The following is a 12,599-nucleotide window of genomic DNA, read 5'->3' on the forward strand; positions in this document are numbered from 1 at the left end:
CATCAGTAAAATGACTGTGTCGTGGATTGACCTTAACCTTGAGCTCTTATCATATACTACAGCCATTTCCTCCTTCCCACTTCCCCCACCGCATCTTTAAATTGAGTTTATGTTTTTAAATGAAGAATCTTAGCCAGGGGCTTAGTAGGTAAATGCACTGGGACCTTGATTTGATTTGATCTGAAATCATTAAGGCCTTGCTACAAATAAATTGAATACAGAGGACAAAAAATTGAGTAGAAGAGTTAAGTCAAAGATTTCCTTTCAATCAATCTCAACATCATAGCAGATTCTTACTTAAAAAAGGGTCTTCATGAGTTGGTAAATTAATGTTTATGGCTGCTTATATACATTAAAAGGGTCTCATTCTACAAAGGAATTAATATGGGTATGACAGCATAACTGATTAGATATAGTGACAAAAAATTTCAGGACTGCTTGGAGAAACTTCTTGTTAAGTGTTTCCTTAGTGTTTCTCTGCCTAATAAATCAAGAAAAAAACAATTCTTAGATTCTGAATATCCAATTCAACCTGTAAAGGCAGAACCTTCTAAATGTCCTGAGCCCTGCTAAAAATCAGTGGGTTCCATCAGACTCAGTCTTCAAGGTTTCAATTGCAGGATGAAGGAGCTTATCTTTTCAGATGGGCTGTAGCTACAGCCTGAAACTCCATCTACTATTAACTGCTGTTATCTATGATCTAACTGTATTTCTCGCACTCATTAAATAATCAGTGCCTGCTTTAGAAAGATCACTTTCAAAACTCTTTAACAATTTACAGAAAGAAACATAAATGCTCTTTTAGGATGTAGGAAACATTTTAGCTTCAATCTATTTATGATGAGGCAAACCCTGGAATTTTTTTTTTATATTGAGACTCTTGCTAGAGAAGCAATTTTAGGTAGCTGCTATGCAACTCCATTATTCTTCTAAAGCCTAACAACTCTGAGGAAGTAGTAAATATCTGAAGTCAAATCGTAAAGTGTTTTATTGAAATTTTGTCTCTAAAAATAGGCCAGTTCATTGAATCTGAACTACTGAAAGTAGAAAGGCAGGTTCTGAAAACAGAATTCCAGTTTTGGTCTCACTACGAGACTAGGATCTCCATTCAGACAGCATTCTCCCAACCTCCCGTGTAAAAAAGTTTTCCTTCCACCTGCTGTTTCCCTTTAGCTGACTAAGGAAACTACAGTTAGCTCTATAGAAACAAGACAACAGTTGTCTTGCAGCAGGTGTGAGTGCTAAGATATTTGCCATGTTACAAGAAAGCATACATACTTTGCTGCTTTTGCTAGTGCAGCATATTCTCACTGTGAAGGGTTCTGTCAGCAGAAAATAATAATGGGCATGCCAAACTGGCATTTTATTGGCAGCTGCATATCAGCTGAGGGCTTGTGTTATTTGGAGAGCTGCTTTTATTCAGAAGTTTCACTGATTTGCATCAAATCTGTATGCAGTCACAGACAAACTTGTGGTGACAAAGGTAACTTCTGTGGGCAAAATGTTGCAGTGTAGACCAGGCCTTAACAACTCCAATATCAGCTGAGGAGAATCCTCAGGGAGGAATAAACAACTGTCAATAAGCAACATCACATGTATAGATTTAAAAAGTATCAACATTTTATGCATTGGAGTTTAAATAAAATCTGTTTTCTAAAGGAAAACAACACCCCAATTTTCTGTGTAAATGAAAAACTGCATAGATAAAATTAACACTTATTTTATTATAGTTTTACATGTTATGACCTTTAGCAGCTCCAAGCTGTTGGAACTGCAGTCACTAACTTCCTTTTCACACTAGCATGTCTTTATGAAGTAGGCTGACAACATGGATTAGTACTAAAAAAGAAAGCTTGTCCAAGGAGCTAGAAAAGGCAACTTGTATTCAGTGTTTTGTTATACTCTTTTTACATCACTCTTACTTTGTGCACTATGGAATATAAATGTTTATATTAATAAGCCATTTTGTGTCCCGCGGGATGTAAAGTAAGACTATACATGAAGTTTAAGAAACTGTATGATAGAGCATAAAAGCTGGTTGACTTCCTTTCAGTCTGGTTTTCCACTCCCATACTGTCTCTAGGCCAACAATCATAACACCAGCACAGGGATTCATGATATCAATGCCTAGAGAGGAAAAGCAGAACTCCATACTTGAATGCTGGATGAAAAACGGATATTTGAAAGAAAGCATTTTGTTTCAAAACACATATTTTTCTTGGAAATTGTTCATGTGCATACAAAGACATGGATTCAACAGTTTCTCCCTTCTAACAGCTTTGCAAGTCACCCTTCAGATCAATGCAACCTCCTGTATAGAGATACAAACTGATGACTGATTATTACTTATTCAAAAGTGCTACCAGATGAAGACAAAAGGTAAGACTGTAGGACTGTTTAGAAGTAAACCAGAGAGCCCCTATTTCCATTTTGGATAAAACTGTGTATTTTTCAAGCACCACTTTGTACATGAATATCTCAAAACACTGTATAAACATCTTCTCACAACTAAAATATTAGTATATGCAATTCCAACATAAACTCCAAATAATTTACATTTTCATTTCATGTAAAACTGTCATTAAGTTTTGCGGTGTTTGGGGGGGGTTTTCTTCAAGAATGTTTTAGCTTTTCCTAGTCTTCCCATATAATTGGTGTCTAATGAGGGCTGAAGGAAACAAAAATAAAGCACTTTTAGCCAATTGTAAAAAACTGAAAAACATCAATTCTTCAGTTTCCAAAGTTGGGATTTTGTCTCTCTCTCTGTGTCTCTCAAAAACAAAAAAGAATTATTGAAAAGCATTTTTATGAAAAAAATGTTTGGTCTAAATCCATTTTTCATAGGGAAAATCATGTTTCAATTATTTTTTTTTAGCCTGTCCTGTTGACAACATCCCTGTTGTAAGCTGTTTAGCATCCCTGTTGTAAGCTAAATCAGGATTTTTACCCCCACTTCATACCTGGGGAAAATAAAGTAATGAGAAATAAAGTGATCTGGACACACCAGACATCTATGGCAGAGCCCTGCAAGTTTCTAGTAGTCTTGACTCCCAGGCTTGATTCTAATTTCACTTTCACTGGTATGTTTCAGTACCAAATCATAGACTTCAGTAGAGTTACTCCTAGTTTACATATACGTAAGTAAGATAATGATCAGGATTTGCTAACTGAAGAAGCAAAGTTATCTGCCATACCAGCTGGATCACTAATACAGCCTCCAAACACCACCAGCTAGGTCAAATACGAGAGGTGAGAGTCTGAGCTGTACCTCTGAGACAAACAGGACAAAATTCACAGCCCTGAGGATGAGAGCTAAGACATCCTGGTACCAAGCGAAACCTGAACTGATTTGAGAGTAGGGGAAGTGTCTAAATTCCAGTGGCCTGTCCCTGCATGCCTATGGTAATAGTGCTGCCCAGAAAATGTTGGAAGTGCTACATGCTGTGGCCCCACCCCAAAGAGAGGGCTTGTGAGGGAGGGTCCTGAAGAAGAGTCTGCAACTGTTTTCCTTAGCCCGTACAGCTGTCTCTTTCTGTTCCTGTGCCAGGACAATTCTTCCCCATCCAGCTGGACCCTTGACCTCTAAGTACCCCTTTATACAGCTTTATCCATTTTATCCAGTGCACAGAAGGCAAAGAAGAGGTGATAATCTCACCTAAAATGTTTGAGATTAAAGTAGCAACAACAACATTAATACTAGCAAATCTAGACCAGCACTTACCAGGCTTTAAGATCTAGCTGATCGCATAAAAAAAAATAGTGTTTCATCCCATTTAATCTTAAATAAATGTAACAACAATGGATTCTAATTTGTTAACCCATCTAACACCTGACTAGAGCCCACTTTACAGTCTGAGAAACACTAACCAAGGTAAAGTTTTGCCTTATTTAAAGTACTTTTCTGAAGCAAAGAAAGAATTCTTGGCATATGACACAGTATTGCCAACCACCAGGATTCAAAAATCATGAACTGCAATGAACTGCAAGATTGGTTTGGAATCATGAAACTGTAAAAAATTTGGTACACTCTTCCTTTCTGGTTTCTGGTCTTGGTGAAGATACTCAAGTCACATTTTCAAATCTTCCTTAGCAAACCATGAAGGCTAGAGAGTTATTCAAAAATATTAACGTTGAGATTCTTGTTTAAGTATTTGACTCCAGAAATGAGGGCTTTAAGAAAACCACCAAAAATTATCGGCCTTGCAACAAAACTGCAAGGATTGGCAACACGAAAGTGTGTCAAATAATGTTGGCTCTTTTATTTTAAAATTGTTGATAATACAGCTTTCTTCTTGGAAAAGGCTGTAAACAAAGGTTTTAATCGTTTTTCTCCATCTCCATCATAATGAAGTTCACTCACCCTCTGTTAAGTCTTCTTTCCAAACTGACCTGAATTTCTGCTGATTTTCTCCTCTGCAATTCCTCTCAAACTTTTAATTATTTGTTGTGCATCTGTGTATTTTTTTCCAAACATACTTGTTTCAAGAAAGCGACAGTAGTATCTAAAGAAAACACTCCAACTAAATAAAATAATTTTTTTCTGGTATTTTTTGTATTTCTCTCCTGAATATACCTAAATCCCACCCCACTTCTGCTGTAATCATTAAAATTATCATTGAGAGACAAGAATCATTATCCAGTTCTGTTTATTTGATGATTAGCCTCAGTCACCAGTTTTTGAATGAGAAAAATAATATTGCAATCAAACTTTTTCTTACCTTGTAACATTACAAGTAACAGATACATTCTCTCCGTCTTCCATTTGTCTGTCAGTTCCAGTGAACTGAACTTGGACCTAATTATAATAAATCTGTATTCAGTATGGTTAAGGAAGGAGGTTATCTCAAACCATTTATCAGAAAAGTGGCATTTTAGCTTTTATAACCACTTGCAAATTCTGGTAAGACTTGCTTATTTAAGAGTTGTAGTAAGAGAATAAAATTTAGGGAAATGGGTCCCCCTGGTGCTTTGCCTCAACAGTTATACAAATAAATGTTGTAAACAAGTCAAGATTTGTTACTTGTGATTATTCTGAAACATTGTTGAATGTGCTTTACACATAAATAGGGACCTACTGAGATCCAGCATTGCCCACAAAATCAGGCAATGTCTGCAAAACCCGCAAAAAAAAAAAGAAAAAGAAAACTTGCTGAAAATAAAATGCTGGCTCCCCAGAGGGAACCAGCAGTCCTCACAGCACAGCAGCACAGCCAAACAACCCCCTAGTCCCACCTACATGAGGGGGAGCCAAAGATGCCTGCTGCCCCCACCCCCTTCTTGCCGTTGATTGGCTGAGGGCTGCCTGTCATGCAGCCCCTGCCCCTCTCCACAAATCAGCAAGGGGTGGGGCCATATGATGGACAGCCTTCACAGTCAAACAACAGAAAGGGGCAGGGCCCATCAACCAATCAGAAGTGGGCGCCACAACTAGCCCATGAAAGTGGCAGGTGCCCTTGCGATTTCCCCACACAATCAGTCGGCCACCTTCTCAAGTTGGGTTGACCCCTGCACGTAACCAAACAAACAACACTCTTGTCCCTTAAGGATCTGGCCACATCCAGACAAAGGGTGGGTGAAATGAAATGCAGCAATAGTACATGACTGAACAAGGAGCTATTTTCTGTGCACTCCTTGCAATGTTACTTGTTTGTTTGGGGGAGGGGGGTTATTAGAAGTGGATGGACTGATTTATAAAGGCCTTTGAGCAGCTCGGCAGTGCTATGTGCTCGGCAGTGCTATGTTGGCTAGCACTATGGAAGAAAGAGACTTGGGGGTCATCATTCACCACAAGATGAACATGAGCCTGCAATGCGATGCTGCGGCTAGTAAAGCAACCAAAACGCTGACTTGCATCCATAGATGCTTCTCACACAAATCCCGGGACGTCATTCTCCCCTTGTACTCGGCCTTGGTGAGGCTGCAGCTGGAGTACTGCGTCCAGTTTTGGGCTCCACAATTCCAAAAGGATGTGGAGAAGCTTGAGAGAGTCCAGAGAAGAGCCACGCGCATCATCAGAGGTCAGGGAAGCAGACCCTACGATGACAGGCTGAGAGCCCTGGGGCTCTTTAGCCTGGAAAAGCTCAGGCTCAGGGGTGATCTGATGGCCACCTACAAGTTTATCAGGGGTGACCACCAGGATCTGGGGGAACGTTTGTTCACCAGAGCACCCCAAGGGATGACGACTAGGTCGAATGGTCATAAACTACTACAAGACCGTTTCAGGCTGGACATAAGGAAGAATTTCTTTACTGTCCGAGTCCCCAAGGTCTGGAACAGCCTGCCGCCGGAGGTGGTTCAAGCGCCTACATTGAACACCTTCAAGAGCAAACTGGATGCTTATCTTGCTGGGATCCTGTGACCCCAGGTGACTTCCTGCCTTTTGGGCAGGGGGCTGGACTCGATGATCTTCCGAGGTCCCTTCCAGCCCTAATGTCTATGAAATCTATGAAATTGAGAATAAATTTGTTTTATTAAGCAATGTGTAAGTAAAGAGACTCTGAAGGTGATGGACTTTCATACCATGACAATATTCTATTCTAATGCCTTATTTGTACTAAGTCTTTCTTATTTTTATTATATGGAACAGATGATAATAGACACGTATGTGATAATTGTGGCTGATCTGATCTTACAGAGAACACAGCAATGCACAGGAAGTGATCATCAACTTACACCATAAATTTGCACCATTTTTATGCATATTCATAAAAGTACATTATTTTTAACTGGTTGTTCATTCGTAAGTTATCTACTTTCAGCCCAAGAAACCTTTTTTTTCCCTTGTTTTTTAATACCATTGATTCTAACTTAAAAATTGCTTCTAAAAACAGCTCTGTAACAGGTTGAAAGAGCTGTATTTACTTAAATAGTAGTGGACCTTTGAATGTTAAAAAAAATTAAGTTTAATGAAGGAACATAACACTTTTCTCCAATTCAAAAATAGATTTTCAGTATTAAACTAAGCCAGGTGACAGCTACTCATTCTACTAAAAGCTTTTTTTCCTATTAAATAAGGCATTGTTAAAAAGGTGAACTTTTGCCTTGGTGACCTTTTTTGCTATTACTTTAAAAAGAAAGTGGTTGGATATTCCAGTCTCAATAGCCTTGAGACTCCCCTTTGACTTCAGATCAAAGCCATCAAACCACAGTTTCAAAGGAATGAGTTAGAAGAGAGAAATATAGAGAAGAAAACTTCAGATAACAGAAAATTCCTGATACACCAGAGATACTCCCTTCTGCAACATTTAACAAGAAAACTTTTGTCCTTGAATTTGTAAAGATAAGCTCTAATGGCCATTTGAAATGTATTTAAATATCACTGGAGCAAACAACTCTATCACTTTGCAGAGAAGTATGTGTGGCAGCTCCTGAAATCGATTAAATGATGAAGTAAAACTAAAATTTGAAAAAAAGGATGATTTGCACCACCATCTCTCAGCATTATGATCAGTTATCCTTCATAGAAATGAAAAAATAAATAAGAAGCAAGGCATTACTTTTCCTTTGAGGCATATAAAACTGACATGTGACCTGTTTATGGGATTTCCAGACATGTTAAAGAGGAAAGATAATGCTGTAAAGTGGCTAAATAATCAAAAGAACCACTTTTGCAGGAGTTAGAAATTGTAACCCTACTAGAAAAAGTAGGATGGAGGCACTAGACTAGTGGTTATTAAACTTTCTGACTTTGTCTAAAGTTTTCCAAATTAATGTCCCCACCTCAGATACATAAAAGCATAACTAAAAATGCACTGCTTTGTCTTCCATCACAGCAGTTTTTCTATATGCAAACTGGGCTCCAGACTGGATTTTTCCCCCCAAAGTTTGCTAATGCTTTTTAACTGGAATTATCCCCTGAGAAAAAAAAACAGGAGATTTTGTTTTATTTCAGTTTTGACATTTGGGTCAATCTAGTGTCTACCAACTGGAAAAAAATCTTCAGAACTATGATGTGGGAATAAAAGTGTACCCTGCCAAGGCTGGTTTAGCAGCAGCCAGACACTTAGGGAGGCTCCAAAGGGGCAAAGGAATTCCACATGACTTTGATTCAACTTTGGAAAGGTTCTTGCATTGCAGATTCACCGCAGTTTGAGAACTGCTACATTGCCCACCAGACAGAAGGGGTTTCCATCAACTGCTAAGGGTCTTATCCAAGGTTTCCAAGTTATGTCACTCCCATCAGGAAACTCTGTGGCCCCTGGAGAGACAAATTCCCAACATAGGATGACAACTATGGTTTTGGGAGGGAGCAGTTATTTTAATAGGTTGTCAGGGGTGGGCAATTATTTCAGGCGAAGGACCGCTTATTGAGTTTTGGCAAGCCATCGAGGACTGCATGATAGGTAGCCCAGGGCAGATAAAAATTTAGAAAATTAATATTTTCAGGGCCCCATGGGCCAGACAGAATGGCCTGGCGGGCTGCATCCAGCCCCTGGGCTGCATTTTGCCCACCCCTGGGTTATTTAGACAGAGCGTAACAGGGTGTTGGATTAGTGAAGCATTCGCTAAAATGGAGAGGAGGAAGTCAGAACATTCACTGGGACCCTACAGTGTGGCAAAAGGCAACTGTTTAACAGAGGCCAGAGCCAGCCAGGTGCTCAGTGCAGGTCCTCAATCCTACACAGAAAAGTGTTATCAGCAAAGCTCCAGATGCCAGTGCTCCCAGGCCCAAAGCCTTCCTTTCTGCCAGCCAAGTAGAATCAACACTGCGGAATGGAAAGGGGATTCTGCTGACATCAGAAAACAAGCATAGACCTGACTCCACCTCCTGTCAGCTGCAGCAGCCCAATTGGCAGCAGGTGCCTTTCCAAGATGCACTTCAGGCTGTGGCAGCAGAGCTATATAGAAGCCCCCCTGCCCCCAAAAGGGTACAGAGAGGCTTGCGCAGTGGCTGCTGCCTGCCACCAGAAGGGCTGGGGGAAGAGGCTGGTAACGGCCGGTAACACAGAAGCAGGGCTGGGAGGGACCTCCAGAAGTCACCTAGGCCAACCCATGGGCCGCGACCCAAAAGTGGGTCTCAAGAATATATTAAAGGGTGGCAAACAAACTTTAAAAATGGTTTCTCCTTTCAAAGAGAAAAACGGTGGCTTTTCCCTTGCAGGCTGGCAGAGCTCCAGCCTGCGTGGGGCTGCTTGGAGCCCCCCCTAGCCCACACACTGGGGGCAGAGGGCAGCAGGTCGGGAGTAAGGGGCACTAGGTTGGGACCGGGCATCCACGTTTACAAATGGGTCCTGGTACACAAAAGGTTGAGAACCACAGACCACCCCGCTGCCAGAGGCACCATCGCCCCTCTCTAAAGAAGGGCAATGGGGCAGCAGCCCAGAGTTGCATAAAAAGAGAAACCAAAGTCACCCCCCTCGTCCCCGCCGGCTCTCTTGCCGCTGCTGCCTCCGCACGGAGAGGGGGCACGGGGCGTGCAAGACGGGGGCCCAGGGCCTCGCCGGCTCAGTGCAGGGACGGGAAGCTGCTACCCGACCTCTGCGCCTTTCCCCTCCCTGCTTGGATCCAGCCCGTCAGGCACGGACGCTGCGTTGCACCGCAGGGAGCTGCGTCCCGGCTCAGGCAGGGTCCAGGTACCTCGGGCGCTAGCGGTGCAGCCGCCGCGGCTCAGGGCAGCAGCGCCGCGTTGCTAGTCACGTCTATGAGCCGGGAGGCGGCGGAGCCCGCCCGCCAGGACCCGCCGCTGCCGCTACTGCTAACGCGGCTCATACCCGCCGCGTTCATCTGCCCCTGCGCCGCGCGCCGCCAACGCCGGCCCTGCCGGGGTCCCCATGGCAACGCGTACACACTGCAGGGACAGAAAGCCTGCGTCGCAAATCTCGCGAGAAGCCTACAAGTCTCGGCTTGCCTTGGCCGAGGTATGAGGCCGAAGGGAAACTGCATTCCAGGCTCCCCTCCTCCTCCCCGCCCCGCGCGGCCTCAAGTGGTTGAGGCCGAAAAGAGAGCGCATTCCAGGCTCCCCCCCCGCACGATCTCACAGGTGGTTGAAGCCGACGAGAAAGCGCGTTGTACTCCCCGCCGCGTCCTCCCTGCCCCTTGCCGGAGACTTGGCCCCTTCTGGAGCCGCAATGGGCGCTGCCCCTGCAGCGTGATAATCCCTGGGAAGCTGAGTTTTACCTTAAACGTGGGCCACGAGTGCATCATTTAAAAAAGAGGGTGGAGGAGGAAGACCCCCCCCCCCCCCCACACACACAGCCAGCTCCCCAAAACCAGCACAGCTTCAAAGGCCAATACACGCAGTGATCCAAACCTAGCAACACCCAATAGCCCCAGCCGCAGCGTCCCAGAGCTCCCCCGGCTGTCACCACCAAGCAGCGACATCCTAACTGGGCTTGCCTGCCCTTACGCAAAGCCTAGCACCCTTCCGTGCAAGACCTGTGGAACTTGGATAGATGGAAGCGAGCCGGCGTGGTCAGCTTTTGGGTCCCCACTAGGAAAACTCCCGGCTCAGGGCCTAATTTTATAAAGCAGAGTTTATTCCCATCAGCACTGAGAGGGGAAAATAAATATGACTGGGGTAGCAAGAATCACCTTTATATCACCAGCATGTATTTCACCATGAGTCGAGTCTGCCTAGAAAATACAGGGCCAAGGCTGTCAGGAAAAAATTAAATACGAACAAATATGAAATATGAACGCTGCTCCCATACAAATATGCTTTCTCCTGCGCTGGCAAGACTAGCAGCAGTATCAGTGTTCTAGAGCCAGCAAAAGCAAACCCTGTTTGATGCTGTTTGATGAGTCCAGAGTTTACCGAGATCAATATGTAGCAGCACCAGTGTGAAAAGGACTATGCATAACAAAGGTTTGAGATCAGTTGCTATTGCAGACACACTCAAAATACAAATACACTTTATACTTCTGATCTTTGCCATCAAAACATTCAATAGCCAGGATGAAAAAGTGAACAGTTCTGTTGGCAGGGTATATAATATGAGTGGAGCTAGCTTACAACTTTTTATCTGCAAAGGTAAATTTGATAACTGGCTTCCTCTAATGCCACAACAAGTTACCTTGCTTAGAGGCCAGTCCAGTTGCCATTTAAATGAGAGAAAAAAAGACTACTGACTTCAGTAAGAATTGGATTCAGATTTCAGAGATTTGCTCTGCAGAACTGAACACAAAACATGACCAGTGATCCCGGTTTTCTGATTAAAAAAAAATCCCCAATTTTTTAATTAAAAAAAGTAACTAAAATCCACATTTTTCCATGATCAAAATGAAACACCACTAATATATATATATATATATGAAAATTGGGGATTTTTTTTTTTATCAGAGGAAACTGGGATCCCTGGTTATAGTGTATGCAGGGAAGTTTGCCTTACTACAAGTAAATTTCAGGTTAGACTTGCAGACTACATTGTGGTCCCAACAGAGTTCAGGCTGCTTTGATAATTCAAGATAGATGCCACCCAAAGAAAGTGACATGGGAACAAGACTCTTCCAGTAGAGATGTTTTCTTCTATATCTTTAAGGTGTTGGAAATGTACAGTCCTTATCAACTCTTGTTTTCACTTTGCTTCTGTGGCTTCCAGGGCCTGGGAAAGAGGTGCAATACAAGGCTGCCTCCCTTCATCACTTTTCTTCAGATGAAGATAAGAATCAGGGCCAACAGTGCCTCAAGTCATTGTTTAGTGAGCAGAATATCTCTAGCTCTCTGAGCTAGTCTCCATTAGTTGAACTCTGTGGAAATGCAGGTAGATGGTTTTCCATACCACCTCTTCTTACCAAGTAGACTTTATTTACTTCTTCTACAGTTACATTGCCTTCATATGCTGATCCTCCCACTGCGCCACTGCTTTGCTGTGGACTTAGAGAAAAACGGAGGAACTACTAATGAATTTGAGCTGTTTACTTCCTTGGTTGTGGCACAGGTATCTTTACACCTCTCCAGAATCCAACTTCTGCTTTAAAATAGCTCTTATGGCTCTGTAGCTAAGCACAGCTCCTATAGTGAGGCACATGCAGCAGAGTCCTACAAAAAACAGAATTAGGATAGAAAATTGTGATTGTATACCCTAGAAAAATGAACTCTCTTCTGATTCCAACAGTATTCTAGGTAGTCCCAAAAGGCAAAATAACGCTACAGGGCAGGAACACTGAAGTGCTACCTTCTTTTACGCAGAAACCGTGACCTTAATTTTAATAATATAAAATAAAATAGGAAGTCCTGCTACAAAATCCAAGTTGATTTATAGTCATATCTGGAAGCCACATAAGAGTCTAGCATGCATGCACGCATGCGTGCACAGAGTTTAAACTAATCTGAACATTAAAAGACAACCTACAGGGAAAAAAAGAAATGATATTGTCCTCCAGAGGCATGGATACTGAATGAAGACTACAGCCTGATGTGCTTTTATCAAAACAAGTCTGCCTGTCATTGATTCAATACCATTAGCAATAGCACTGTTTTAGCATGGTGGAACCCAGATCATTCATACCCAAATGCTTCACAACTCACTTAAATTCACCAGTCCACTGCGAGCAAGACAGAGGTAGGCAACTGTTTGCTGCAAGCTCACAAATGTTCATCTTTGCAGGAGGGATAGGCAGAGCCAACCTTAGGGGTGTGGGGGGCCCAGGGCATATCAGCC

At 42.6% G+C, this 12,599-nt stretch overlaps 2 protein-coding genes across 12 annotated transcripts in view; both read right to left on the reverse strand.

Annotated features, from left to right (window-relative positions):
- Nucleotides 1-9,745, reverse strand: part of CCDC170 (coiled-coil domain containing 170) — a 115,659-nt gene extending 105,914 nt beyond the window's left edge. For 3 of the 7 annotated variants that reach the window (XM_014520481.2, XM_025205602.1, XM_006024834.2), the window contains exons 1-2: nt 9,476-9,697; nt 4,719-4,795 (exon numbers count right to left, since the gene is read on the reverse strand). In XM_014520481.2, the coding sequence (XP_014375967.1) occupies nt 4,719-4,762 (44 nt within the window). In that variant the 5' untranslated portion in view covers nt 4,763-4,795; nt 9,476-9,697. Of the gene's footprint in view, nt 1-4,718; nt 4,796-8,111; nt 8,189-9,475 lie in introns of all 7 variants that reach the window. The other 4 variants (XM_025205601.1, XM_025205599.1, XM_025205598.1 and 1 more) reach the window with 4 other exon arrangements.
- A 1,524-nt stretch (nt 9,746-11,269) lies between these two features.
- ARMT1 (acidic residue methyltransferase 1) overlaps nt 11,270-12,599 on the reverse strand; it is a 32,791-nt gene continuing 31,461 nt past the window's right edge. Inside the window, exon 9 of one of the 5 annotated variants that reach the window (XR_003094344.1) lies at nt 11,270-11,977. The gene's annotated coding sequence lies outside the window, so the exon portion shown is untranslated. The remainder of the gene's footprint in view (nt 11,978-12,599) is intronic. The other 4 variants (XR_003094345.1, XR_003094346.1, XR_003094347.1 and 1 more) reach the window with 4 other exon arrangements.

This window comes from Alligator sinensis, unplaced genomic scaffold (genome assembly GCF_000455745.1).
Source record: "Alligator sinensis unplaced genomic scaffold, ASM45574v1 scaffold1177_1, whole genome shotgun sequence".
NCBI classification, from domain to species: domain Eukaryota; kingdom Metazoa; phylum Chordata; order Crocodylia; family Alligatoridae; genus Alligator; species Alligator sinensis.